This window comes from Camelus ferus, chromosome 21, assembly GCF_009834535.1.
Source record: "Camelus ferus isolate YT-003-E chromosome 21, BCGSAC_Cfer_1.0, whole genome shotgun sequence".
Lineage (NCBI taxonomy): Eukaryota > Metazoa > Chordata > Mammalia > Artiodactyla > Camelidae > Camelus > Camelus ferus.
The window spans coordinates 24,646,396-24,673,452 of NC_045716.1; the positions used below are offsets into that span (position 1 = coordinate 24,646,396).

The 27,057-nt window shown below is 45.3% G+C and overlaps 2 protein-coding genes across 5 annotated transcripts; both read right to left on the reverse strand.

Moving 5' to 3' along the window:
• Positions 1-68: 68 nt before the first annotated feature.
• Positions 69-8,575, reverse strand: BNIPL (BCL2 interacting protein like). Of its 2 annotated transcripts, XM_006186630.3 has the most exons (10): positions 8,367-8,575; positions 6,321-6,416; positions 6,061-6,125; positions 5,612-5,836; positions 3,069-3,251; positions 2,772-2,874; positions 2,508-2,639; positions 1,563-1,649; positions 1,213-1,311; positions 69-727 (listed from the first exon to the last, which is right to left on the reverse strand). In XM_006186630.3, exons 1-10 carry the CDS (start codon positions 8,408-8,410, stop codon positions 691-693), a joined length of 1,071 nt encoding a protein of 356 aa, XP_006186692.1. In that variant the 5' UTR covers positions 8,411-8,575; the 3' UTR covers positions 69-690. The 2 variants fall into 2 exon arrangements, with proteins under 2 accessions (XP_006186692.1, XP_014416287.1); XM_014560801.2 differs by lacking the exon at positions 6,321-6,416 and having other exon boundaries at positions 8,367-8,574.
• Positions 8,576-9,049: 474 nt separating this feature from the next.
• PRUNE1 (prune exopolyphosphatase 1) lies at positions 9,050-26,949 on the reverse strand. Of its 3 annotated transcripts, none has more exons than XM_032464326.1 (8): positions 26,816-26,949; positions 19,291-19,383; positions 18,540-18,742; positions 16,578-16,762; positions 15,557-15,715; positions 14,561-14,655; positions 12,767-12,925; positions 9,050-10,952 (listed from the first exon to the last, which is right to left on the reverse strand). In XM_032464326.1, the coding sequence occupies exons 2-8, from the start codon at positions 19,327-19,329 to the stop codon at positions 10,524-10,526; spliced, it is 1,269 nt and encodes a 422-aa protein (XP_032320217.1). In that variant the 5' UTR covers positions 19,330-19,383; positions 26,816-26,949; the 3' UTR covers positions 9,050-10,523. The 3 variants fall into 3 exon arrangements, with proteins under 3 accessions (XP_032320217.1, XP_006186691.1, XP_014416280.1); XM_006186629.3 differs by lacking the exon at positions 26,816-26,949 and adding an exon at positions 25,401-25,597; XM_014560794.2 differs by lacking the exons at positions 15,557-15,715; positions 16,578-16,762; positions 19,291-19,383; positions 26,816-26,949 and having other exon boundaries at positions 18,540-18,615.
• Positions 26,950-27,057: the final 108 nt, after the last annotated feature.

Genomic DNA, 27,057 nt, shown 5'->3' on the forward strand with positions numbered 1-27,057 from the left:
GTGCCAGAACGGACAGATTGTGATGTAAGGGGCTGGGGAAAGAGGAGTTCACTTCCTCGGAGCAGAGCTTAAACCTCTCATCACAGTTTATTAACCGCTACAGATCTGAATTTATTAAAGAGGACAAAAGTACAGGTTTGAGAACAACCTTTCCCCAGGCTCACAGGCCAGTGTCACAGGCAACAGACGTGACTACTGAAGGAGAGAGGGTAACCTTGTTGTTGACTGTTCCTTTAGCATTTGGGGCACTGACTGTGGACTCCCAGTAGGCAGGCTGGCTGTGGTCAGTCAAGCCCTGCCCTCCCCATTCATCCCTCACCTTCACAGACTGCTAGAACACCCCAGGGGGAAAGGATCTCGGCCCCGAAGGATCTCAGACTCAGGGAGATGAATTTGCCCAAGGTTCTACAGCTAAAGCAGCACCGCTTTGCACTTTCCTATACAAAATGGCACCACAGGCACCCCTCCAACTGAAAGGAAAGTCACCCACCAGATCAGGTTCTGGACCTCAGAGCCTACTCTGAAGGCACCGTCACAGAATGAATGACGTCTCACTGAGGTGTGAAGACCCAGCGATACTGGGGTTGAGGATAAGATGTTTACAAGACAGCTCAGATGTTTCAGGGGTTAGGGTGTAGGCAGATCAATTATCTTTGCTTGGTTATGAGGTCCTTTTACTCCAGTCCTATGCTAGATCCCGCCTGAGCCATAGAGATCCTGGTCCAGCCTAGGAGAAAGAGAGGAAAAGAAAGTGGTTCAGGAGCAGGACCTGGGTCTTGCTCAGGGGTTTAGGGAGAGAAGCCAGGTGAACTGGAACAACTAGAAGATTGGATGCTTGGGTTGGGTCGGTCATCATATAGCACCCTTTGCTCCCTAGCACCCTCCCCTCATTGGATATTCTCTCCTATTTGCTGCCAACGTATTCTTCCTTAATTTCTAGGGCTAGTCTGAATCGCCTCTAAATTCTGTGCTGTGATTACTCTTTTATTCGTTGATCACTTATGTGAATAATTTTTTCATTTGTTCTTGCTAGATACAGTAGCGTCTTTAATTTCCTCTCTGGGTGTGTGGAGTTTTCCCGGATACACTGAAGTATCTGAAAGCAGGGCCGCGGTCTTTTAGTTCCTTTGTATCTCTCCCAAGACATTAAGAAAGTGGGAAGTGGCTTTACACATCCCATCCCAAACTTTTATCCTTAAGCTCAGGACTCACTGTCTGACAGCTTCCGGGATGTGGATCTGATCCATGGAGATGAGTTGGGTCAGCTCTCCCAGGCTGCTCAGAAAACGAATCTTTCGTGTAAACTTAGAACTGAAAAGAGAGGATCAACCAAGTGTGTTTTATACCGGGAAGAGGGCTCCTGGAGACCCTTACAAAGGGAAACATAATAGGTGGAGAGTGGCTAAGGGTAGAAAGAGTCAGGGTGGGGCAAGAACGTCTTAATCTTTTTTTTAATTAAAAAATTTTTGAATTAAATAAAAATTTTATTTTAAGGAGCTTCTTAATCTTGATTGTGAAGACAGGGAGACGGGGAAGGGGGTCTTTGTCCCCAAAGCTAGTACCTGATGAAGGGCCGAAGCAGCGCCAGGAATGCCTTCACATACCACGTCGCATGGACAACCAGCAGGGCGCGCAGGTTCTTCCGGAGCCTGCGGAAGAATATGAGACCGTCCCACTCTCCTTCCACCTTCACACCTGAAGATCAGGTGGAGCTGTCTTCTGTTCTTCTCTCACTTCTCCAACCTCCAGACTTCCTTTCGCAGCTGGGTCTCATCTCCCTTCCTTTAACTGCAGTCTCAGCTCCATTGATCTTGTTTAGCCTCCTCATTTTTAGGAAATTCTCTCAGAATCCCTTAGCCTGGTCTCCTCTACCCACTTCCTTCTGTGTCCTACCTTTGCACAGCTCCTTCTGTACACTCCTCCATCACTCCATGACCAGGACGATTTATAAAACTCCAGGTAAAGAAGACCAGTGAGAAGGAAAAAAAGAAAAGGAACGAGAAAAGTGTGCAAATGGCAATGGCAGATGGAGGGAAGAAAGAAAAAAAATAAAGGAACATCGGGGGGAAAAAAAACACATGGGTCAGGGATGAAGGCAGACAAGAAAAGAAGAAAAGAAAGCAATGGAGATGTGGAAAGTGAAATAAATGGCAAGACTGTGAGAAAAGGAAGGGGGGCCTTCCACATGCCGGGCAATGTGCCACGTTGATTTACCTGATTTTCACAAATACCCGGTGGCAAAAAGTATTCTCATCGCCATTTTACACAGAAGGAAACTGAGTCCCAGGAAGGTTAAGTGACTTGTCATACAGCTAGTAGATGACAAAGGCAAGATCTGAAACTAGATTTCCACGACTCCAAGTAAGGACAGAAGACAGGAAAGGTTTGAAGAGGGGTGTAGAGGGACAGAGAAAAGCGGAAGAGACTGAAGGAAGAAGAAAGCGTGGAAAGCTAGAAAAGAAAAGGATAAGACAGAGAGCTGCAGCCCTTTTGTCCTAGAGGCTCACCGCCGGTCCAGAGTACGGTAACACTGGCGTATCCAGCTCAGAGGTGGAACCTGGGCCCTACTTGTGCCTCCGCTCAGGTGAACCAGCAGATAATTTTCAGCTACCAGCAGCTCCAGAGTCCCCACCATATACCTGAGGAGATGAAGGTGTCAGGCAAGGTATGTGTTTTGAATCTATAATCAGTTACTGATCATAGGAAGGGTTCTTTTCAACTTTTCCCTCCCTTGACATCCACCCTGGAGCCCTTCAGGCCTCCCACCTCACCTAAACAAGTGTTCCATGACGTAGGTGTAGTTGGGGATGCTGCTTCTGGGCAGATAACAGGAAGTGAAGACGATGACCGCATTGAGGCCATCACCGTGGTAGCCTGGGGATGTGAAGGGGAGAACTCATTCAGTCAACAAGTAAGTATTGACGGACAGTACATCTGTTTAGGGTGAAAGACTCTGAGGGTCTCTGAAAGTTGCAAGAAGTCATTCTGAACCCAATAACTGAGTTTCCAGCTTAGCATTTCATTCAAGAAGTCACAGTTCTCACCCCTCCACTTAGGCTAGCCAGTACCTCCATGAGACAGCACTTTCTTATAGGGCTCAATGGCAGTCATGTCCACTCGCTGCTCCTGCTGTCCTGTTCGGAACACCCTCCAGTGATGACCATCTTCTCCAGCCACATCCCACATGCAACCCCGGCCCAGCCTCTCAGCTGCCTCGCTGGCCCCTAGACCCTCTGCCCGGGGCAGCTCATCTGAAAAAGAGGGATGGGGGAGGATCAACAAGACAGAATATACAATGGCCTTGAGGCCACTGCACTATGGCAGGTTGATAGCCCTTGTCATTACTCTTGATTCTTTCTTTCTTCTCATGCTTTTCCTTCCTTGGGTGAGTTCATCTGTTCCCCTGTCTTCAAGTACTGCCCGTAAGGTGATGATTCCTCTCGAACCCAGGCCTCTCTCCTAACACCAGACCCACATCCCTAAATGGCTAGAGTGGACATCTCTAGCCAATTTTGTGTTTCTCTATTATCTCCAAGTCACCAGACTCCAAGTGCAACTCAAATTCATCCTCTTCCTCCTCTCGCCCATATTTCCTTTCTTGATGAGCCCATCCATCTAGCTGCCTGAGAGAGAAAACTGTGTATCTCCTGAGACGCTTTCTTCTCTATCAGCCCTTGAGCCAGATGGACCCACATCCTCCTCCATCTACCTCTATTACATCCTTTTTATCATTCTTTCTGCTACTGCTGTCCTGGTACAGGTTCTCAGCCTTTGTCACCTGGCCTTAGTGCTAGCCTCCTAACTCGTCTCCCTGCCTCTTGTCTGTTCTCCTCCGTGCCACCCTTTGCATCACTGCTAGAGCAAGCTTTCCTTTCTCCTCTACCTTTTTCACTCAAAGGATAATATACTATACCCGCTAATTCTGCATGATCTTTCCACAGCAATAGAAAGAGCTGCTTCACCACAAAAAATAAATGCCTAGTCTTTAGTATTCCACTGTATGGACGGATGTGCCACAACAGAATATCCTACTGATGGAACTTTAGGCTGTTTTTAATCTTTTAAAAGCCGTTAAATCTGACCATGTTACTCCCTTGGTTAAAACCATTCAAGAGACTCCCTACTGCCTACAGGACAAAACCTCAATTTCTTAGTGTGGCAGCAAGGACCTTCATGACTTGCCCCTTGCCTACTTAACACAGCACTGTCTTTTGTCTTTCTCTCTTCACCTCCCAGGCCTTCCTATATGTGACAGAATAAAATATAGCTTGGTTTTGTCCCTAGTTCCTGAAACAGCTCCTGATGATAAAGGTCAAGGTGGTATCTTTCCCTGTTCATAACAAGCCCCTTTCCACCACACAAGTTTATGTTAATGAAGTGACTCTGGAAGGCTCCCACGGATGGGTGGCTGCTTGCCAGGGGAAACCACCACATGATCAGAGGGTTGGAACTTTCACCCTCTGACCTCTGAGGAGGAGAGAGGGACTGCAGGTTGTGCTAAATCACCAGTGGTCGATGATTCAATCACACCTACATATGAAGCCTCCATAGAAAGCCCTAACTGAAGGGGTTCCAAGAGGTTCCAGGTTGGTGAACACATAGAGATGCTGGGGGGGGGGGTGCACCCCTGGGGAGGGCACAGAGCTCACCCCATTCCGTGCACACTTTGTCCTACATATCGCTTCCTTCTGGCTGTTTCTGAGCTGTATCCTCGGAAAATAAACCTGTAATCTAGTAAGTAAGCTGTTTTCCCAAGTTCTGGGAAATGTTCTGATAAATATGAAACCTGAGGAGGGAGCAGTGGGAACCTCTGATTTATAGCCTGTTGGTTAGAAGCAAAGGTGTCAACCTGGACATGTGACAGGTGTCTAAAGTCTGGGGGCAGTCTTGTGGGTGAGCCCTTAGCCTGAGGTGTCTGTGCTAGCTCCAGGTAAGTGTCACAGCTGAATTGTAGGACACTCAGTTTGTGCCTGGAGAGTTGGAGAATTGGTTGTTGTAGGGAAAACCCATACGTTAGGTGTCTTAAGTGTTGTGAGTAGAGAAGAAACAAAATTTCCCTTAATACTTAAAGTCATGCTTCACACTTTGCATTTCCCAGCATGCCATGCTCTCGCCCAAGCTGCTGCTTCCACCTGGAATGCGTCTCCAACCACCGACAAGCTCAGCGCCGCCTCCTCTGTGGAGTATTCCCCAGCACCTCTCAGGCAGAGCGGACCTTTGCCTTCTCCCTGCTTACACAGTACCCTGTGCACGTGTAGATCACAACCTGTAACTGCACTCGTTTGTATATATGTTTATTTCATACTAAACAGAGAATTCCCTGAGGATAGGGACTGTCTTCTTCATCTTTATAACCCAGTTCTAGCTCAGTGATGGCATATAACCATTATTCAAAAAAGTTTTCCTTAATAAACGAAGCACACCCCCCACCTGCTGACTACCCTCACACTGGACCCATGGGCTCTACCTTTCCATCCTGAGGAGACTTTGCTGGCCTTGCCTCGTGGTCCCCACCTTATTAGTTCTAACTTCAGTCCCATTAAATCCATCCTGAGTGTCTTTAATCCTGGGCTCTACTTCAACCAGCTCAGTCCTCAGCTTTCTTTCTCACCTTCCCATTCAAATTCATGTCCACTGTCCAGCTGCTCCGAGTCTGAAGGTGTCTCCAACTCGTCTACCTCCAGGTCAGAACTGCCCTCGGAGGAGGAAGGATCAGAGTGGGTGGGAGACGCTCCATCATCTCCAGGCCCCTTGGTCAGATCCAGTCGCAACTCTGGGGCAGAAAGACGCTTACGCATGGGGCGATGGCCACATAGGGCTAAAGTGTTGGGGGTACCTGGGGTTGAAAGAGGGGAAAAAAAGAAGAGAAACATGTATGAGTGTTGATGGGAGAGGTTAGAATTCCTGTATGTGTAAGTGACGATATGGGTTGAATTCCAAAGAATGACCAACACAAGGGACATTTGGGAAAACAAAAGTTGAACCACAAAGGGACAGGATGGCATAATCTTTCTCTGGACTAGAATCAAGAACTTGAAGCCTGGGTTCTGATTTACCTACCTGCCTGTGAATCTCCTTCAGGATCAACAGGATCTTCAGAAGGGTCAGCCTCTTCAGGAAGCAATCTAGAGGGGAAAAGATTAAAAGGGAGCAGAAACTGAGGCTAAAGGCATCAAGACAGGTATGGATTCTCTCTCCGCCATGATTTTATCACCTCTTCTCTCTTTTCCCCAGCTCATTCCTTCAAGTCTCAATTTACCTTCCTGCCCTCCATTTGTGACCAACCCTCCCTTTTCCCAACCTCCCTCACACTTCCTCACCTGGGGAATTCTTCATCCTGCCATTCCTCCATCAGCTCCAGTTCCCCAAGTCTCAGGGATGCTCCTAGCCCTGCTGTTTCTGCATTCTCCCTGACCCTGATAGTCCCCCAGAAGAGATTATCATGAGACAAACGAGGCAGTGTTTTAAGGGAGCTGGATAGTAGGTGAAACACTGGGATGAAGAACAGTAATTAAGCTTTCAGAATATACATACAGCTTATACAACTCAATAACCAAAAAAAAAAAAAAAAAAAAACAAACAAAAAAACCCAACAATCCAATCAAAGTAATGGGCAGAAAACCTAAACAGACATTTCTCCAGTGAAGACATACAGACGGCCAATAGACACATGAAAAGATGCTCAATATTGCTAATTATCAGAGAAATGCAGATCAAAACTACAATGAGGTATCACCTTATACCAGTGAGAGTGGCCATCATTAAAAAGTCCACAAACGATAAATGCTGAAGAGGGTGTGGAGAAAGGAGAACCCCTTCCTACACTGTTGGTGGGAATGTAATTTGGTGCAGCCACTATGGAAAATAGTATGGAGATTCTTTAAAAAAACAAAAAATAGAGTTACCATATGATCCAGCAGTACCACTGCTGGGCATACAGCCAGAGAAAACTAATTTGAAAAGATACATGCACCCCAATGTTCATAGCAGCACTATTTTTTTTTTAATGAACTGGTGATTTTTAAAAAATAACTTGCAGATACTATCAATGAGCTTTTGTTGCACAGCCATAGCAGCACTATCTACAATAGCCAAGACATGGAAGCAATCTAAATGTCCATCAACAGATGACTGGATAAAGAAGATGTGGTATATATATTCAATGGAATACTACTCAGCCATAGAAAAGAATAAAATAGTGCCATCTGCAGCAACATGGATGGACCTAGAGATTACCATACTAAGTGAAGTAAGTCAAAGATAAATATCATATGTTACCACTTATATGCGGAATCTAAAAAACAAAAGAACACAAGTGAACTTATTTGCAAAGTAGAAACAGATTAAAAAAATATAGAAAACAAACTTAGGGTTACCAAAGGGGAAAGGGAGAGGAATAAATTAGGAGTTTGGGTTTAGCAGATACAAACTACTATATACAAAGCAGATAAACAACAAGGACCTACAGTACAGCACAGGGAACTGTATTCAATAGCTTGTAATAACCTATTATGACAAAGAATATGAAAAAGAATATATATATATATATATATATATATGTATAATTCAATCACTATGCTATATACCAGAAGCTAACACAACATTGTAAATCAACTATATTTCAATTAAAAAAAAAAGAAAAAAGAAAAAAACAATAATTAAGGAACAGAACAGAAAGCAGGCCTTAAAAAGAACTCAGATCTCTCATCGCTGAGATGTTTTTACCACCTTCACCACTTGTTGGAAACCGGTCACCCCTACTGTTGGGTTTAGGGGCGGAGAAAGCACGGAATGTCAAGCTAGTTATTTTTACCTGTGCGGCAGTTGCTCCACCCGCACAGTGGGGGTGAGAGGTATTTCACATTACAGCTGGCTGGAACCCGACAGACCTGCCCAGCTGTCACTGCGCAAAGTTGGGGAAGATGGCACCTTGTCAGGCCTGCCTTTCCTCGACCACACTGGGGAGTGGTTAGGGGAAACCACGGCATGGGTGGAGGGGTGGGGGAAGAAGGTAAGAGGGAAGGGAGATTTGCTGGGAAAAAGAATCTGGACCTAAACATAGTTCTGGGTCAGCTTTCCTGATGGCCATTCTGGAGGATGGGTTGTTAGAAAACAGAGAACAGGGGCATAATATGGAAGCTTCCTTGAAAAAAAAAAGCAGTAGGAACTATCCTGAAATCCCCTGTTCCCTAATTCTCATATGATACTGGCATTTCCTACCTAGAACCACCCCCATCCCTTCTCTGCAAATTAATTCTTGTCTCCTCTAGGAACTCGAGATTTGACTTGGTAAGAGCTGGATGGTGGGAAAGTCCCAAGACCATTCACTCCTTGTTTCCAACCAAGTTAGCCAAGATCTTACTCACCCAGGATCGGATGTCTTTTCTCCTGCCTCTTGTAGAGTTCCCATCTTCGCAGGTCTCCCTGTCTCCTTCTTTAAACACTGAGAGTTGTCGGGGAGCTGGATATCCCAGCTCCCCAACACTTCTGAACGCTTTTTCTCTGTCTCAACTGTTTGTTGCTCTTGCCTCCAAGGAGGAGGGAGATGTGGAAAGGAGGTAACCTCCCCTTCAAACAGGTTTGGCCACCTCCCTTCCCAAGAAGCAGGTTTGCCCAAAAGAAAAAACCTGCCTATGTGGGGGCGGGTTTTGGGGAGGAGAGTGCATTTTCTAAAGTGGCTAGTCTTGGGTGAGTCTAGGAAGGCAATTTTCCAGATTCCTTAAAACCTTAAGGAATCTGCTTTAAAAAAAAAAAAAAAAAGAGAGAGAGACAATGGTAGAAACCATTTTAAGACTATCTTGGGCCTACTTCTTGAGCATAAGGAAAATCAAGGACACAGAAGTATATCATAAGCAGGGTTCTGGAAGAAGAAACAAAGGAAAAACTGAGGATGAGGGGAGATAGAAGATTGTTGCTCCTTATTCCCAAAAAGAGTCAATAGAAGGAAGACATTAAGTTTAGCAGAAAGAAGGGAAATGAATCTTGAGAAGGTTAAAGTAATTATCAAGGGGAAAGGCCTGACCCTAGTTGTAAAAAGAGACAATAAGACTCCAAACAGGAAAAAAGTATTTAATATTTTAACAAAATGCAAAATAAAGTACCCAAGTTACAAAACATAAATTCCTTTGGTTCAGTAATCACACCACTATTTTACCTTCCAATGACTACAAACATCATCCCCTCAAAGTGAAGCCAGACTGTTCCCCTCATATGAAGACATCATGCCAAAACCATCACATACCCCACTGTTCATCAAAACTGTCAACAACTTACAGGGAATAGAGCTAAGGGGGAGGAAAGGGGCAACAGGTTGGTCTGAAGAAGAAAGGGAGACTCTACACATGCAGAACAGGTCAGTGGGAGGGAGCCCTTTGCTGGTCACTATGGTATGAATCATACCCCTGTACATGCTACATGAGGCTGAGTACCTTGGTACAATCACACATAAACAGACAATCCAGTGACCCTGAGCATTCCCAGGGAAAACAAAAATAAAAACAGAAGCAGAGGCGAGAAAGGACAGTGGCAAGAGGCAGATCACAGAAATCAGGGAACATCTAATCCAGACCCTCAGTTTTATAGATGGGGGAATGAGACCTAGAGGAGTGAGTGTCTTGGCAAGACACACAGTTTACAGCAGTCAGTATGAAACTCCACGTTCCCTTGTACTGTTAGCAAAAAGAGAATTAAATGGATACGAAACCGACAGACCCGCTAAGGCAGGGGACAGAGCCGGGGTGCTCACTGTAGTTCTGCTGTCTTTTGGGAAGAGTGCCTATGAGGTCTTAAGGCTTTCCCGGGTGTCTCCTGGACTCTCAAGAGCCAGGGGTCTTTCTAGGTCTCTTCAGGGTCCCTGTGGCTCTGGGTCAGAGGGATCCAGAGAAACTGAGAGCCACGCCACACGACCAGAACGGAAGATAAAGGTCTCCAGTCTGCTCCCAAGCAATTCCGAAAAAGTTACAATAAACTCAGAATAGAAATTTAGCCATCTGGGAATCAGACACCATCACCTAACTGGGGGCAGAAAGTGGAGCTGGAAATCTGCAAAAGGCTGAAAACTGGAAAAGGAATTTCCAAAACCTAAAGTGGGTACTGTATTCAGTAAATACTTGAGTTAATAAGAGAATAAATGAATACATGGAGAAAATGAACGTTTGGTCCCAATGGAAAATACTGGTTCTGTTAAAGAGCCTGCCTGCGGGCACTTTTGGGGTACGCATTCTTTTTGTGCTACTTTTCTGGAACTGTGTATGTTCCTATATTACGACCCTGGTAAATGAAATAGAGGTGAGCCAGTGTAGATTTAAAGAGTTAAGTTAAATAATAAAATTTGTCTGCTCGGTAGAGATTGTGGGGAAAAGGTAGAAAGCCAGCTCAGCTTTCTTTCACTTCTTTCTCCTCCTAGGTTTGAGAACAGTACACCAGGTCCTGGAACAATAAAGACAGAACTGCTGAAACATCTCAAAACATGCATTCAGGGTGGTTCAAGCAACCTCTCTCACTTTCCCCTCCCCTCCCAACAGTCATTTCTTGGACAGGGAGGCAGTGGTAGATTCTGATAGCGAGATCTGACTACACTTCTCAAAGATGACCTCGGCTGAGAATTTAGGCAGCCCCTGATCCAGAGGGCACTCATCCACCAAGCTGTTCATGGGCGTGGGGGGCAGCGGAGGCTCCTCGTCATCTTGACTCAATCCAGAAATCAGGGAGTTACCTGCCCTGTCCAATTCCTTGTCCGCCTGTTCCCTGGACACACCCACTGTCTCAGGCTGTCCCGAAGGGATCTTCATGGAGTCAAAATATGCTGACAAGGCTTCCTGGAGCAGAGGCAGAAGTTTCTTTCGAGAGACCTGGGTGTTGCCTTGAAGATAGGCTTGGAGGTTAGGGTGGATGCTCGGGGCCGGAGTCAGCTTCAGGGACGGAGAGTGGGAGCGTTCCAGGACTCCACAGATCTAAAGCGGAGACAAGACAGGGAGATGGTGCGTAAGATGGTGAAGCAAAGAGCTGAGGCTTCTAAGTTAGACGCTTCTCTTATAGAGGAGACCCTCCCCCTCCAAAGTTGTTTTTTCAATTAAGTCATCCAGAGTTGTTTTATACATCTGCTAATATACGTAGTATTTTAGAAACAGAAGAAACTTTTGAGATCATGTATTTTATTAATAATTAAACCAAAGTCCAGAGAGATTAAGTGTCTTGAACAAGATAATGTAGATGATGGGAGACTCTGAACCAGAACCTGGAACCCCTAGCTCCTAACCTAGTGTTGCTTCCAAGTGTATTCCTGTGCTCAAAAACTTGAACTCTGCCCTTAGCTGAGATGGAACGAGCATCTATACTGAGGTCAGGGGAAGGACAGAGACAGAAGGAATGAATAGATCAAGTCAGGGTGGCAGGTATGCCAGGCATTGTGCCAGGTCTGGCCATTTACAAATATTAGCTCATTTGCTCCTTACAACTGCCTTACAAGTTGGTATTACTATTACCCTCATTTACAGGTAGGGAAACTGACGCTCAGCTAGATAAGGTAACTTGCCAAAGGTCAAGTCTGAATGGAGCAAAGCTGATACTTGAACCCAGGTCTGTCACCAGAGCCGGTGTTCTCAATTACTATATTATACTATTCCCAACACTGGAGGAAGGAAGGAAGCGGCAGGGCAGGCTGTGAGAAGAGGATGCCCGTTTCCCAGCACGGAGGCAGCCTGGGCAACAGCAGAGGCATCAGACGTCTAGAGTTTCAGAGGGACTGTGGCGGGGAAATTTGGGAAGGTGGGTAGAGGCACTTCTTACAGCCAAAGCGCCCTTTCCTTCATGACATGATTAGTAACAGCCCCTGGTTACTGAGAGCCTACTTTGTGCCCAGCAATGTACTTTACACATGATATGATGTTTAATGGTCATATCAGGCTAATTAGTAGGTAGTATTATGCCATTTACAGACTCAGAAGTCAACTGACTTGCCTTTGGTCAAAGAGCAAGTAAGTGGCAAATCTGGGACAGAAAAGCATATCTATCTGCCTTTAAAAACTGCAGTTCAAACTACCTTCCACTGAATGAAATTACATTTGGTTCCCGAAGGAGAAGATAAAGGCAAAGAGAGGTGGGAAAGGATGGACATACCTTTTATGGACACGAAAGATTATCTGGCTATATTCAGACCAGTCTTCAGCAGTCTTCTCTGCTAGGAAACCCAAAGGATCCCTGGACTGCCTTAAGTCCACTTTTAAATTCTTCCCTGATCTTATCAGTAACCAACAGAGGAAAAAAAAGGGAAGGAGGTGGGAAAGGTGGCCAAATGGAAGATGAGGGGGGAAAAAAACAAACCCGCTGCTGGATTACTTCTCTACTTTGCAAATACAGATTATTTAATCCTTGCATGGTTAAGCAGTAGAAAAGGTTTCTCTTGTATTTCTAATTTTCAAGGCAATAAGGTAAAAAGGAGTTTTCAGGGTAAGGAATTAACGGTTAAACCAAGAATCAAATTTTAACTCTAGATTTAAAACATGTCTTTTTAACCCAATTTTGATTCATTCTAAGTAGGAACTATGTCTCTAATTCTTTTTGGACTCTCCCTTTCTCAACAACAGTATGAGTAAGGATACTCATATATATATTGAATGGAAAAAAGCAGAGAGGAGAGACTCTGGAAATAGATCAAGGAATCCCTACGTAAATACAAGAACCACGGAGAGATCCTTTTCAGCACAGGGCAGTGAGTACAGGCAGAGCTCTGCAGGGCCCTCAGGCTGGAAAAGGGACAGAGACTCACTGTCATTCGAAGTGCTGCGTGGGGACAGAAAACAGCCAACTGCCGCACTGGCTCATTGTGAGTGTTGAAAAAGATAGTCATGGCGACCAGGGCGTCATAGCTGTGAGCCTGGCAGAGGGCATGGAGGTCTGCGATGAGGCCAGACCTCTGCAGAAAGACCTGGAAGAGAAGAAATGGACAGGGATGAGGGCTGCAGCTGGACCCCCCCTATCACCAGCAACAGAAAATGCTTATGAAGGGTGTCTTTGCATGTTAACCTGGGACCTGTACTCCATACAAAAGGTATCTAGTATTTACTCTGTGCTATTTATGGCTGGAAAGCAATATACAGAATGGGGAAAATACAGGCTTTGGGTTCAGAAAGAACCGGTTTGAAAATCAGTTCAATTACCTATTAGCTATATGATCGAGGATCCCTAGACTTAAGTTTCCTCATCTGTAAAATAAGGGTAAAACATGTACCAAACATGATTGTTTTAAGAATTAAAAAATAATAATGTATGTTATGTGCTTGGCATGTGCAAAACTCTCCTGCTCTTGCAATCAAACAAGCAAGGTCTTTGCCTCGTGGGTATTTTTATTCTAAAAGAGAAGGAGGGGCGCGTACAAGGAAGTGCAGACACGTGACCACTGCATCCTTGGTTCTTCATTCTTTGTCAATTTATATTCTTCTCCAAAATTTTATGCAGTATTTCCTCCAATGAATAATAGCACCAGCTGCTTAAGATCAGGGCTTTTCTTTATCCTTGGCATTTCTAACAAGCCGATTTGTACTGAGATTATGATACTTGGCAAACATTTTGTGCTCCTGTGTTTGGCTCCCAAACTAGATTATGAGTTGCAAGGGAAGAGGTCATGCTATTCTGTTTTATTTAATTATTTAGTATTCTTTACATTATTATTTAGTAGAAATCTGTGCAGTCTATGACAGCATGTGTTCAGATCAGATTGTTGAATGATTTAAACCAATATGACATGGAACCAGGTATTAAAATACTTTATGAAAATTATAGTCATTCACCCATTCGACAAAATTTACTGAGTATCCACTCTGTGCCAGGCACTGTCAAAGGTGCTGGAGATACAGCAGAAACAGGGTGCTTGCTCTGGTGGAGCTGATAAACTAGCAAAGTGTTATAGACAGTAAACAAGGAAACCGTGAAACATGATTATTTCAGTGTTAAGTGCAAAGAAGAAAACAAAGTAAGATAATTTTTAGAAACTTTTGGGCACAGAGGATATTACTTTAGTTAGGGTGGTCAGGAAGAAGCTCTTAAAAGAGGAGACACCTGAGCTAAGTCCTGAATGATAAGAAGGAGCCAGCTCTGCAAAAGAAAAAGCAAGTGCAAAGGCCCTGAGTTCGGAGTGAGCTTAATGGTTCTGAAGAACAGAAAGGAAACCAGGATGGCTGCAGTATTGTGATTACAGGCATGAGGCTGGAATGAGGTTAGGTCAGACAGAAAGACGAACGCCTGATCAAGGAAGGCCCTGCAAACCACAGTAGGCCTTCAGATTTCATCAGAAATGCAATGAAAATGCAGTAAGGGGAAGGCGCCGATATGATCTGAGGGAGATCACTCTGGCTGCTGTGAGAATGATTTGTAGGAGTCAAAAGTGGAGGCAGGGGGTTATTACAGTGAAGTGAGAGATGATGGACTGTGGGAGTTGCAGTAGGGATGGAGAAAAGCAGACAGGTACAAGATGTATTCTGGAGGTGAGCCAAGAGTGAGGGGCAAGGTTACATACAAAACTGAAGGTTTTTTCTCTCTACCCACACCTACATCTTGCTCTTACCTCCAAATCCATATATATTGCACTAATGGCCACCTTGGTGCCTTGTCTAGAGATGGTCTTCTGGTCTTTTCTCAGCATCTGCTCTGTGGTCAGTCCTAGAAAGTAGATGTGAGACTAGGGGTCACACAAGAGAACCCAAAGAACCCAGGGTCCTAAGACAGACCAGGAAGGTGCAGACACCGAGATAGGTCAAGGAAGAGGAAAAACACAGCCTCTCTTTGGGGCAATGAACAGAGCTGACAACTCAGGAGGTAATTATATAGTAGAAATTTACTTAAATTACTGGATCATGATATAGTTACCTTTAGAGCAAGGGCCTTTGGGGAGAAGGGTAAATGGAAGAAGAGAGGCTTTCACACCTGATTTTTCTCCTTTCTGTGTTGTTTCACCTTTCTAAAAGTACATGTGGGACCCTTCTTTTTTTTTTTTTTTTTTTTTAATGTCAACAGGCGGTAGCTGGGTAAAAAATTATGGAAGTTCTTTTGTTCTCTTCCTTTGTCTTTTGTATATTCACCCTAAATGTTTCTTCTGCTTCCTTAACCAATTATCTAGACCTCACTCTACTAATGCAGTTCGGTTGACCCTCTGAGGCCATGGGTTTCACATCCCTAGATAAGGAGAGCCGACTGTATTCTTCATACCACGTCATTTTACGTGAGGGACTTGAGTGTCCGAGGATTTTGGTATCTGTGGGGGCTCCTGGAACGAGTCCCCCACAGACACCAAGGCTCACCAGTATTCCCTCAGCATATTTTATGTCTCTACATTCTCTAATTAGACTGGAAACCTCTGAGACGCAATATATTCCTTCTCATCCTCCCAACAGCCAGGGTGGAAAAATGTAGTGAGTGGCTGATTAGTGCACGCTCGGGCTCACACATTGCTTAGTTTCTTCTGGTTTACAATTTAAATCATCATGCGTGCTCTGCAATTGTTTTGATGGTACTGAAGTGTGTAATGAACAAGGCTCCTGCCCACCAGTTTAACACTCCATACCTGATACATCAAACTTTGCCTTTTGCAGAGAATCAAAGATGTCATTTCTCCTGGGCAGATCTGGGAAGAGGGCCTCCAGTTTCTCCACATATTCAATGTCCTTTAGGGTTGCCTTTCCAACTTTAAGGTCCATGTTGACACAGTCCAGGATGATTGTTCCTGTAGAAAAGGAAGATGGCAGAACTCAAATCCTGTGGCCCTCCATTCCTGACCACTAGGACACACATAACCCTCTAACCTAATACAGAGGAGACTGTATGGCAACTCACTGAAAACAAAACAAGAAACTGGGATGACGTCCTGAGTAAGATATCCCAAATCCAAACTAAAATGCAGGCAGGGAAATGGGGAAAAGGCAGAAAGGAAGTGTGAGCTCCTCAATCCTTAGAGATTTTGGAACCTAGTCAGAGGGAGATGACCTCTCTTCTGTAGGCCAAATTCTAGCTGGAAGAGATAGCGAGTTCGAGGCCAATTCTCTCTCTCTCTCTCCTTTTCTTTAACAAATGGAGAAAATCAGAACAAGAAAGGTTAAGAGATTTGCTCAAGGTCACGTAACTACCTCCTGGGCAGAAACGGTATTAGAATTCATTTCCTGCTGCTGCTGCTGCTGCTGCTGCTTTTTGGTGGGAGGAGGTGGGGGGAGGTACTTAGGCTTAATGTATTTATTTTTGGAGGAGGTGCTGGGGATTGAACCCAGGACCTCGTGCTAAGCATGCGCTCTACCACTTGAGCTACACCCTCCCCCACCATTTCCTGCTTCTTAATAGGCATCTTCTAGGCCTGCTGTTCTGGGCTTCCTTTCTGCTTTCTCTGACAAAGTATCCTGCAGGCCTTTAATCGACAAAGCATCCTACAGCCTTTTGATGCCTAACTGCCCTGAAAGAATGCCATCCTTTGTTATGGACTAAATGGCTTTGAGAGGGTATGGTCAGGCTGGAAGAGTCTAGACTTCTCCACTCTCCCTTCTCTGGGATGGGAATAGAGGAACTAGTCAGGTCCCCAACCCCCAAGCCGCCCTCACCATGCAGAAGGGCTGCAGTTTGCCTGTCCAAGATCTCTGGTGCCCCCTGCAGGATTCTCTCCGTCACCAGGGTAGCGCAGGACCCCACCAGTTCAACTGAAACATGGCAGGGAGGGCAGTGTTTCTGATCAATGGGCCGATGGTCTAGCACCTCTGCCACTGCCTCCTCCAGGGCCGCATCACTTCTGTGTGGAGAAGGAGGTGTGGGGGGAAAGAAAGAAAGATAGGTAGGGGCACTCCGGCTGCTTCAATCAATCTCTACCTCGCTCGTGAAGCAAATACAGACATCTTAGGCAAACAGACCCTTGCTCACTTCTACTTCTGCCTCGCTCCTCTCAACTCTTTCTTAAATATTACAACTGAAGTCATCTTTAAAGAGTGTATAAGTGAATCTGATGAAGCATCTGCTACCAATATCTCACCCACATAATCTAATATCCTTTAGGGTTGACTCTTCAATTGACACCCTGGACACCCAGCATCTAAATCTTTCCTGTTCCCTCAATTCACTTAATATCCAAATTCCATGCAGGTCGCCAGATCCTGTGGCTTCTATTTCAATTCCCATTCATTCCCTCCTTTCCAACCTTCCGCTACTGCCTTATTCTAAGCCCTCTCTCTCTGAACTCTCTCTCATCTGAGTTATTCCAATAGATATTTAACCAAATACCTGTTTCCAGGGCTCTCCTAAGCTGTCCTTCAAACGCTACCTGAATGACCATTTGAAAAATGCAAATTTGATTCTGCTAGGACCTGGAATAAATGGAATTAACATTAGTTCCCCACTGCCCTAAAATGAAGTCTAATCTCCTTGGAAGGGCCTACAAGATCTCCATGATGTAGCCCCCGACTACCTCTCCAGTCTTATCTTTCTCTATGCCCTCCTTCTTCCTCATATTTTGGGCTCCGGTCATGCAAATCAAATCCCAGTTCCCCCAACTCACCATGCTATTTCAGGCCTGCCTGCATTTGCTTATATTATCAGCTCTGCCTGGATGCTTTTCCTAATTACCTCACCTCCCCATCCACCAAGCAAATACCTAGTCTTCTTTCGGGACTGAGATCAGCATCAACTCTGTTAGGAAACCTTTCCTGATACCCCCTACTCCCCTCTAGTATATATATTTTTTTAAACATTTTTTTTTATTGAGTTATAGTCATTTTTCAATGTTGTGTCACATCCCAGTGTAGGGCACGATTTTTCCTCCCCTCTAGTATATTTAACTACTTCATCTTTCATGCACCTGCTGTCCCTAGAGTGACAGTTAACGCTTACCTCTAACGCCCATTACAATGACCTGTTTGCCTAGTTCCCTCTTCCTGACTGACAGCTTCCTGAAAACAGAGACTCATATTACCTTCATCCTCTAAACAGAAGTTTATTAATGACTGAGTGAATAGATGGATTAGTGCCCTTTGGCTGTCCTAATATAACCAGTGTGCTCAAGGGAAAAATATACACATTAGTATTAGCAGGAGCCAGGCAGATTTAGGAAGATCTCGTATTCACATTGCTTTGTTGGCAGTTTTTTCCAGTCCTAAATTAGGGATGGAATTATTATAGGCGTGCATTTGTTAAACAGGTACTAATGAAATACTGGTTTATGTAGCAAATAATTTTGCTAACTTTTTAAAAGCTACAAATACAGTTGCAACCACTATTCAAAGGTTTCTATTACAATAAATCTGCCACGAAACCTTAAAATAATGATACCAAAGGTAGATTTAAGTTATTTCTGAGTTAGCCTTTAGTTTGAACTCTCTGTGTTTCTGTTTCTTTTTATTACTTGTGTAACTAGAGGACCGACAATATTTCTTGCTGACTTTCTATACCTGCTATCACCCAGCGACTACAATTAGCCTGTGAGACCTGTGACAGCAAACATTCTTTCTTCTCTTTATATGTTACTCATCACAGCCCATGGCACATGACAAATATCAGCTTAGCTTCCTTCTACTTACTTGGGTAAGACATGATGGTCAACAAGGATGAGGGTGAGCTGCCCAGCCTGATGCAATGCATGCAGGTCAATCTCATCCCGGAAAATCAAAAGGGACTCTGGAATGTGAATCTTCTGAAGGAAGAAGACATTGTCGCCTCGCAGAGGTAGCTCAGAGCGTTTTATATTTAAAACTGGCACAAAGACCTCCTCAGTCTCAGTTGTCTGGATAGAAAAGTGAAAAGCAGGTATGGCAATATTATGTCACAGGACAGGAAAAGTAACAAGACTATTGGGACCAAGGGAGACATGACCTTGGATAAGTTACTGCCCTTCTCAAAGCTGCAATCGCCCAGTCTTATCAAAATAAAAGGACGACTCTTGCCCTCTCTCCTTCTTAGCAATAACATGAAGGTCAACAAGATAACACTTGGAAAAGACCCAGTTCTAGATGCTGCAGAGAAGGGACTACTGGTCCTCAAGAGCTGACACGGCCCTGAGGAATATACCCTAGATCACTGATACCCATAAGGAACTCAGTAATTAACTATTTGAATATTGCTTATGGTTTACAAATTCTTCAAAATACACCTGCTCATTTGATCCTCACAGCAACACTGCAAAACCTTAGCATTTTAGATTTTACAGATGGTGACATGAGTCTCAGCACAGTCAAGGGATTTAACTTACTCAAGGCTAAATGCTGTTAAGTAGCAGAGCTGGGTCTTAAATGCAAATCTTTTCATTCTAAGGGACTCTTCCTAGGTACTCACCTTTGCCAGGTAAAAAGCCAGGGCGAGAGCTGACACCATGGAGTCCAAGTCACAGGCTTCATTTCCCAGCACAACATGTATCGGTCGGGACACCTCAAGATACAGGAGAATGGGAAATTAATGAAAGCATCTCTATTCATTTCCATTTTCCTTATATTTAAGTAGGGCTGCACGCACACCCTCTCCGATCTTCACAGAGGGGGTAGGTCAGATAGTCTTATGGGTCCTTGTTTCATGAAGATATTAACTGAGAGAGCATATGTTTTAGCTTTAAGCATTCCACACATGCCTAGTTAGTGGGAAAGTGCTCCTTCCTCTCTCCTACACTATCTCCTTGAATGTTAACTTAGCGACGAACAGAGAAGTAAATAATTCTCTGATTCCTTGTGCTTCTTTGGGCGCTCTAGGAGAAGTCAAAGGTAGAGCCTTTGGGGTAGCCGATGTATTCAAACCATATCAACCCTGGTTTGTTTTTTCTCTATTTTCAAAACAGGGAAAAGAATCCTTGCACTTCTAGATCACGAGAACAGGTGAAGAGACTCTGAAGATAAAGGCTGGGGGTGGGGGAGGGATAAACTGGGAATTTAGGATTAGCAGATACAAACTACTATACACAGAATAGATAAACACAAGGTCCTATGTACAGCACAGGGAACTATATTCAATAACTTGCAATAACCTATAATGAAAAAGAATATATGTAACTGAATCACTATGCTGTACAGCAGAAACACAACATTGTAAATCAATTATACTTCAGCTTAGAAAAGAAAAGAAAGGTTAAAAACAAGGTCTAGTCCATCATCCAGAAATCTAGTCCATGAAAACTCTCCCTACCCAGAGGCGCTTCAGTGATAACCAGATATAACCAATATACACTCACAACCCAAGAAACTGACACCTTCCCCAGCAGGTTCAGATAAAAGCAGGAACAGTTGCTGCTACTGCTGGAAGTTTTATTTTTAAAGCTTTGAGAAGTCCAGCTGCTGATGGGAACTCTGAGGAGGGAGGCATATGTGCTATTATTAACCTTGTTCCCTTGCATCCTATCAGAATTTTAAATAAAATACATTTAGACCTACAGGTGCCCACAATAGCAGAGACAAGGGTTTTGTTTTAAACATGTATTGAGTGTGCCAGGCACTGTTCTAATGTTTTTATGTGCATGAGCGAATCATTTAACCCTCAAAACATTCCGAAGAGGTAGGCATGTTAAGAATTATTATTTCATTCCAACTGTTTGCATTTGGCCAGGTGGAATAAGACCACAAAGTCCACGGCTCAGCTTAGAGCACAAGGATTCTCTCTACCCAATTTACTCTTGAATTCCTGTCTCAGCCTCCTTCTTTGCCTCCGCTGCCGGCTAGAGGGGCAGAGCCTCCTCGGCCTACTTCTGAGAGAGGAGGGGATAAGAGAGACCAATGAGACACATGGTTTCTCAATTTCAGCCCTGCTGGCATCTTGGCCTGGATAGTTCTTTGCTGTGGGGCTGCCCTGTGCACTGTAGGATGTTTGGCAGCATCCTCTGACTCTACCCACTAGTTGCTGGGAGCACCCCAAGTCACGACAATCAAAAATGTCTCCAGACTTGCCAAGTATTCTCCAGGAGGCAAGCTCACCCCTAGCTGAGAACTACTGGGTTACAGAAAGGTGAAAATCCAATCTGGCTTCTTCAATCAGGGACGATTTGCTAGATGGAATAGTTTAGAAAAGTGCAAAAGGTGTTTAGAGGAACAAAACGTAACAAGGAATAGTTTAACAAGTAAGGTAACTTCAGGGGAGAAGACGATTGAGGGGAGCCTAGAATCACCTCTCTGTACTGGTGTCACCCCAGCCCCTCACCCCCCCAAGAAGCCACAGCCAGAAAGGGACAACTTAGGAAGACTTTTGGTGGAATTAATTGTGCCATCTAGTAACTAGATATGTTTTTGTTTTTAAACCACCCTCTTCCCCATCTCCCACTCCCACCGCTAGAGAGAAGGGCAAGCGGCAGAGGCTATCTGTCGAGGTCTGGGGCAAAGGACCTCTGGGGAAGGCCTGCCCTTAGGCTCTCCCCTGTGCTCATTTCTCAAAGCCTGTTTCGAGAGGGTGGCCGCCAAGAGCCGGTCGCCCTGAGCAGCCTGGGAGAGGGAGGATTCTTTTCGATATTAAACTCTTTCCCAACACAACGTGAGAATTCTGTACCCAAGACCCGAGTCTTAGAGTAATTTTTCTGACTTGCAATTCCTCCTCCTGATACCAGAGAAGGCCCCTCTGTTTCCTGGATACCAACAACTGCCCAGATGGCTGTGGACCAAAGTGACAACAAAGCACTTGAGATAAGTGGCTGCAGAGATAGCTGGCTCACTGAAGCAGTAAGGGAGGGCACCATGTTCTCTAGACAGGGAACTATACAAACACGAGAGGCCGTATTGCCCTGACTCTGGAGAATAAAGGCAAGAGGAACAGAGAAAAGGCAGAGTAAGGGGAAGAGGCCTATCTCTGGGCACAAAGAGGCCCTCGGAGAACCTTTCCAAAACTCACATCAGTGCTGCTTCATTCCGAGTGGCAGCCAAATAAGGATCAGTCAGATCCCCAGCACCGAGAGGAGGCTAAGCACAAAGGAGGGACCAAATACAACTTCATGGCTCTAAAGGGAAAGGAAATGATTCCAGAGGAAGGTGAACAACTAACCCCTTGTGCTCAGCCCAGGTCAGACGGCAACCAAAAGGAACTGGTACAAAAGGAATACGCTGGGATTTTTAGCAAATCTTGGAACGGGAGCACCTGAGGGAGGTGGCGGCATTCCCTTCCCCTGTCGCACCCACCAGCACCGAGCCTGACTGATCCATTCACCACCCGCATGACACGATGTGCACGTTCCCAGCTCTGTCCTCTGCACTATTTGTTCTTCTCTGTCTGAAAGCAGCAGAAATGATCACAGACTGGGGTTGACTCCCAGCTCCGTTTCTTACTTGTTGTGGGACGTTGGCCTAAGCCTCATTTTTCTCATATAAAAATGAGGATACTACCGTAACCAATTTCAGCAAGCTGTTATGAGGATTGAGTAAGACAGCATATGAAAGCCTGCCCTGTAGTAACAGAGATGAGCTCCTTCCCATCTTCTCCTTTTTCTGGCCCTCCTTGTCCAGTCAAGCCTTATCTAAAGCCCCCTCTGTCTGAAGTCTTCCCTGACCACCCAGGCCAAAGCGACCTCTTCCTGTCCAGCTCCAGCTCCTGGGGTTCTCATGTGGAACTCAACTACCACCTTAAGGAGCTTGCCATCTTTTCCTGGGCATGTACTACAAATCCTTAACATTGCTTACCACTTAGGTGCCTGTAAGCTTTGTTGTTCAAACTAGTACACTTCTGAGAATGAGAAGGGATGCAATGAATGATTATACCTCAGTAAACTCAGCTTGTCCTGGGCAAGCCGGTCGTATGGACGCCTAACCTACAAGGCACCATTCCCCTCCACGTTGAGGGAAAATACGTGTAACTCTTAACCCCCAGCCCATCCTCCACCAGCTGAAAGCACAAGCCAAACGGCCTCTGTTTTCTGACCATCAGACGAAGAGTTCAGGGCAAATATAGCTATACTTAGAGCACAAGGAAACCTGAGTTGCCAATGGAAGAAATACAATCTGAGAGCCACAAGCAGATATAAAGTTTTCTTTTCTTAAAAAAAAAAAAAAAAAAAATGAAAACCACTAGTTGAAATGACTATGTCCTAATGTTCTCTGTGGCCTCAACAGCGGGGGAGAGGGGATGGGTTTTAGCGCTGGCAAAGCCAACCACTTCCCTTCTCAGGCTGAATATGGCCTGATGCCTACTCTACACAATAGTTAATGGGAGGAAAAAAAAAAAGACAAGGAGCCAGAGATAGAGAAGCCCTCCCAGCAGGGAAAATGGGACTGACTGACACTATCACCAGGACTGCAAATTTCTAAGGAGAATCAGCACTCCTGATTCTGGCCTCAGGCTGACAAGTGCAGAAAACACAGATTATCCAAAGGCTTCTGGATGAACACCTAAACTTGAATGCAGCCCCACCCTGAAGCAAAGATTTTTTTTTTTTTCCTCACCAAAAGTGCAAGATGACTCACCATGATTAGGACATTTAGTTAAACAGGATTTCTTTTCAGTGGAACAACCTACTATTATTGTGGCCAAGACTGGAGAAAATTTATCTGGTATCAAATGCTGAAAATATGGTACCAACAGGAGAGTTGGCTGGGTTATCAGCTGTTTCTATCTTGTGTAAAAGTTGACAATTTCCTAAAAGTCATACTGTAATTCAACAGAAACACTCAAACTTAACAGTGTCTCTGTCTAAATCACGTCTTTCTTTACACAAGAAACAACAGTGTGGCCACTGGGGAACTGGAGAGAGAGAACAAAATGATCTTTTTTTCTAATTTCATATCCTTTTTGTATTAAAATTTTCTCACTATGTACATTTACTACTTCTATAATTAAAAGCAATCTAAATTGTTGCTGCCCATGTTCACCGGCTGACATTCCCAGTGTCTAATTTTCTCGTTTCTCCTGGCACTGGATAGGCTGTGTGGTGATGATAAGAGCTCCAAGACAGGACTTCGCCTTCACAACTCTACAAGTTTGGAAAAAGGAAGGTCTAGATTTTGTTCCTTGGGGGATGAATGCCGGCAGAGAAAGGTCACCACGATACCAGTAATACTGAAAAAAATCCAGTGTTTTTCAGCTTCATACTCCTGAGGAAGATACACTCTTAACCTGGGGGTATTTCTGGAGGGTGGATGCTGCAGAACAGATGCATGCCATGAAGTGTTATCTGGTGAGGTTTCAGGTTCAAGGACTCTTTACCAAATGGTGAAAAAGAGACTGGTCATTTGGGTTATTGGGGGAAAAAATCCAACCGCCTAGCACTGGGAATGGTGCCACAAAGGCTGTATCAGTCCTCCAATGAGTTCTCTGTGATAGAAGTCAGAGGTAGCCAAAACGAATTGGCCCCAGATAACTTTATGCATTAAAACAACTTTCCCAAAATTTGAATTTCACAAGGAAAAATTTTTGTGTAATTGATGTTAAAATTGAACTTCACCCCTATTTTTCAGGTGAGGATATTCATTTATGACAGCAGCTGAGTCTGCAGGAGGAATTAGGTAAATTTTAGGATTTGTTAAAGACCAGAATCTATCACCCAGGGGAATCTGTAGAGTTTAAGATACTCAAAAAGGAAGAATAGTCAACCATCTGTCTAGATTTCTCCAAGGACAATATAACTCGAAGTAGGGGGGCCAGATGATCTCCTGGAGCCTTTCTCTAGCCAGCTTTTTGCTGCTAACTGGGGACAGCAGCCTAATGCTACACGACCAGTCAACATGGCTGGGCGATTCCAACCGGCTCAGAGAGTACCAAAAATAAGCCACAAGGCATTCAGGAGTCATGTTTATAGTTTTGATTCCAAACACACTTTGTGCTTATCCTGTCCAGGCCACGGATTTTTATGCAATTTGTGTGTGTTAAGGCCTAAGAAGAAAACTGAAGGCAAAGGAATGCAGGTTATGGGTCAACAGACATGCCTGTTGTATTGTGTATGTTTACCTTAAGAACAGATTTAAAGTAAAACACCACCACCACCCCTAATGTACAATGAGTTAGGCCCGCCGGACAGCAACCGCCGTTCAGAGGCAGCAAAGCCGCGGGCACCGGTTCCCTCGTCCCCCAGGGGTTCACCTGGAGGCCAGTGGGCCAAGGCCGCCTCGCGAGCGGAGAACTGAGAGAGGGGCGGGGAGAAAGGGACAAATACACCTCGCGGCAGCACAGCCCGGTCCTTTTGACGGAACCGACCCGCGACAGCCAGCAGCGGCTCAGGGGCAGGACCCAGACCCATGCATCCTCCTCCCCGCTCTCGGGCGGACCCCAAAGGCAGGGGCCCCCAAACGGGGTGACCGAGCAGCACTCCCACTCTCAAGGGGTAGGTTCTCGCTCCTCACTTCTTAGGCCCTAAGCTTGATCAGATCCCGAGCCCCCAACCCACAATTCCACGTTCCCTCCACACACACCCTCGGGCTCCCCCGGATCCCACATCTTCGTCCTTCCTGAACCCCAGGCTCCATTCCTTACGATCACAGACAGGGGTCCGTTACCTGCAGAGCAGCTCGACAACCCTGCAGGTAGTCCTCCATGGTGAAGCCCAAAGCGTGCCACCGCCCCTCTTCGCGGAGAGGTTACCCGGAGAATGCGCCCCGCCCCGCACTCAGGGGCTTGAGGCGAGAGTCAGGAGGCGGGACTCGAACCCGCTACACCGCGATGCGGCCCTGACCCCTGGAGGAAGTGCGTAATCGGGCGCCCCGGGAGTCCGACGTCGCCCCTCCCCCAGCGGCGGAGGCCGAGCTCTGCGCCCTGGGACTCACGGGACGCCATTCCGGAGGCGCGAAGTGGGGCGTGGTGTAGGGCATCCTGGGAAATGTAGTTCAGAAGCTCCGAAAAACCGAGGGAAGGAGAATTTTCTGAGATCACTTATCTGACACACAAATGTACAGGTGTCACCTAACCTATCTTTGTGGCATCTGAACACGCCCTCTCGAGTCAGGCTAAATGTAGCATCTGTCCATATGTTACCCCAGCCATCAGGTTGACATCTTAAATTACACTGGGCAAGAACAGCCCTTCAACCTCCTTCCTCGAATGCTCCCCTTAACCAAACTGACCCATTGCCACCAATTTTGTGATTTTCTGTGTTATAAAACTTTAGAATAATCTCTGACCTCTCTTTTTTTCTTAACACCTAGTCTCTTGCCAACTCCTGGCTTCTTTCACAACTCTGTATCCTGTTTTTTTATAGCAACGGCAAATGTCTCCTCATTCTTTTCCTAGACTGTTGTAACCCGGGTTCTTTGCTCTCTGCCTCCTTAATTGTTCCGACTGCCCATTTCAGCTTTCAGAGTTGCTTAAAGTTTTCATCCTGCGGCAGCCCTGTAAGTAGAGATTGGAGGGCCTTTCAGAATGTAGGGTTGGGTTCCAACCTCCTTTAACTGCCACCTTCCAGCCCCAGAGTTATGCAGAGTATTGCACATAAATGTACTCTCATCATCAAATGTTCCCTCGTTTTTAATGCATCCTTCTATTTCCTACCATCAGCTTTTCCTGCTCCCCACTCTAGGAATGGAGAGGACATGACAGATGAGAGCTGGGGCCTGTGGTGGGAACAGGGACCAGAGCACAGGGGTGCTGGGTCTCCGGCTTGCAGCTAGTTTTCTCCCCGCTGCACTCTTCCCAGAGCCTGGGGCTTCTTCCACACCTTCTGCACTACCAGGGTACAGCCCAAACAGCTTCATTTCTAGATTTTAAAACATGATATAGTAAGGACTTGGAAAGGAGCAGGATTTTTTTTTTCACTTTAAATGAGTAAATATGCAAATACCATGTTCTTTGGCCCTGCCTCTATGGATCCAGAGCAAAGCACTGCCATACCCAGGGAGAAAGCCCAGCTCCAACAAGCTGCTGCTGTCCAGCCCTGCTCCTCCCCTCAGCAAGGGCACTTGCTCTTCCCTATTCTCACCAGAGAGGCACAAGTGCTCCGTCCCTTCCAGCGGCAGGCGAAGGCAAGAGAAAGGGTCTGTTGTTTTTCTCTCCTTGTTTCTTTCCCTCATTTGCTGATCACCAAGCTGCTGACCAGGTCAGAAAGCCCTAATGGAAATCCTCCAGTGCTGGGCAGGCTCCTCCTCCTCCAGGAAGCTTGTCCTTGACTGATTTTTCTTTGTCCCGATGGGAAAAAGAGAGAGAGAGAGAAAGAAGAAAAAA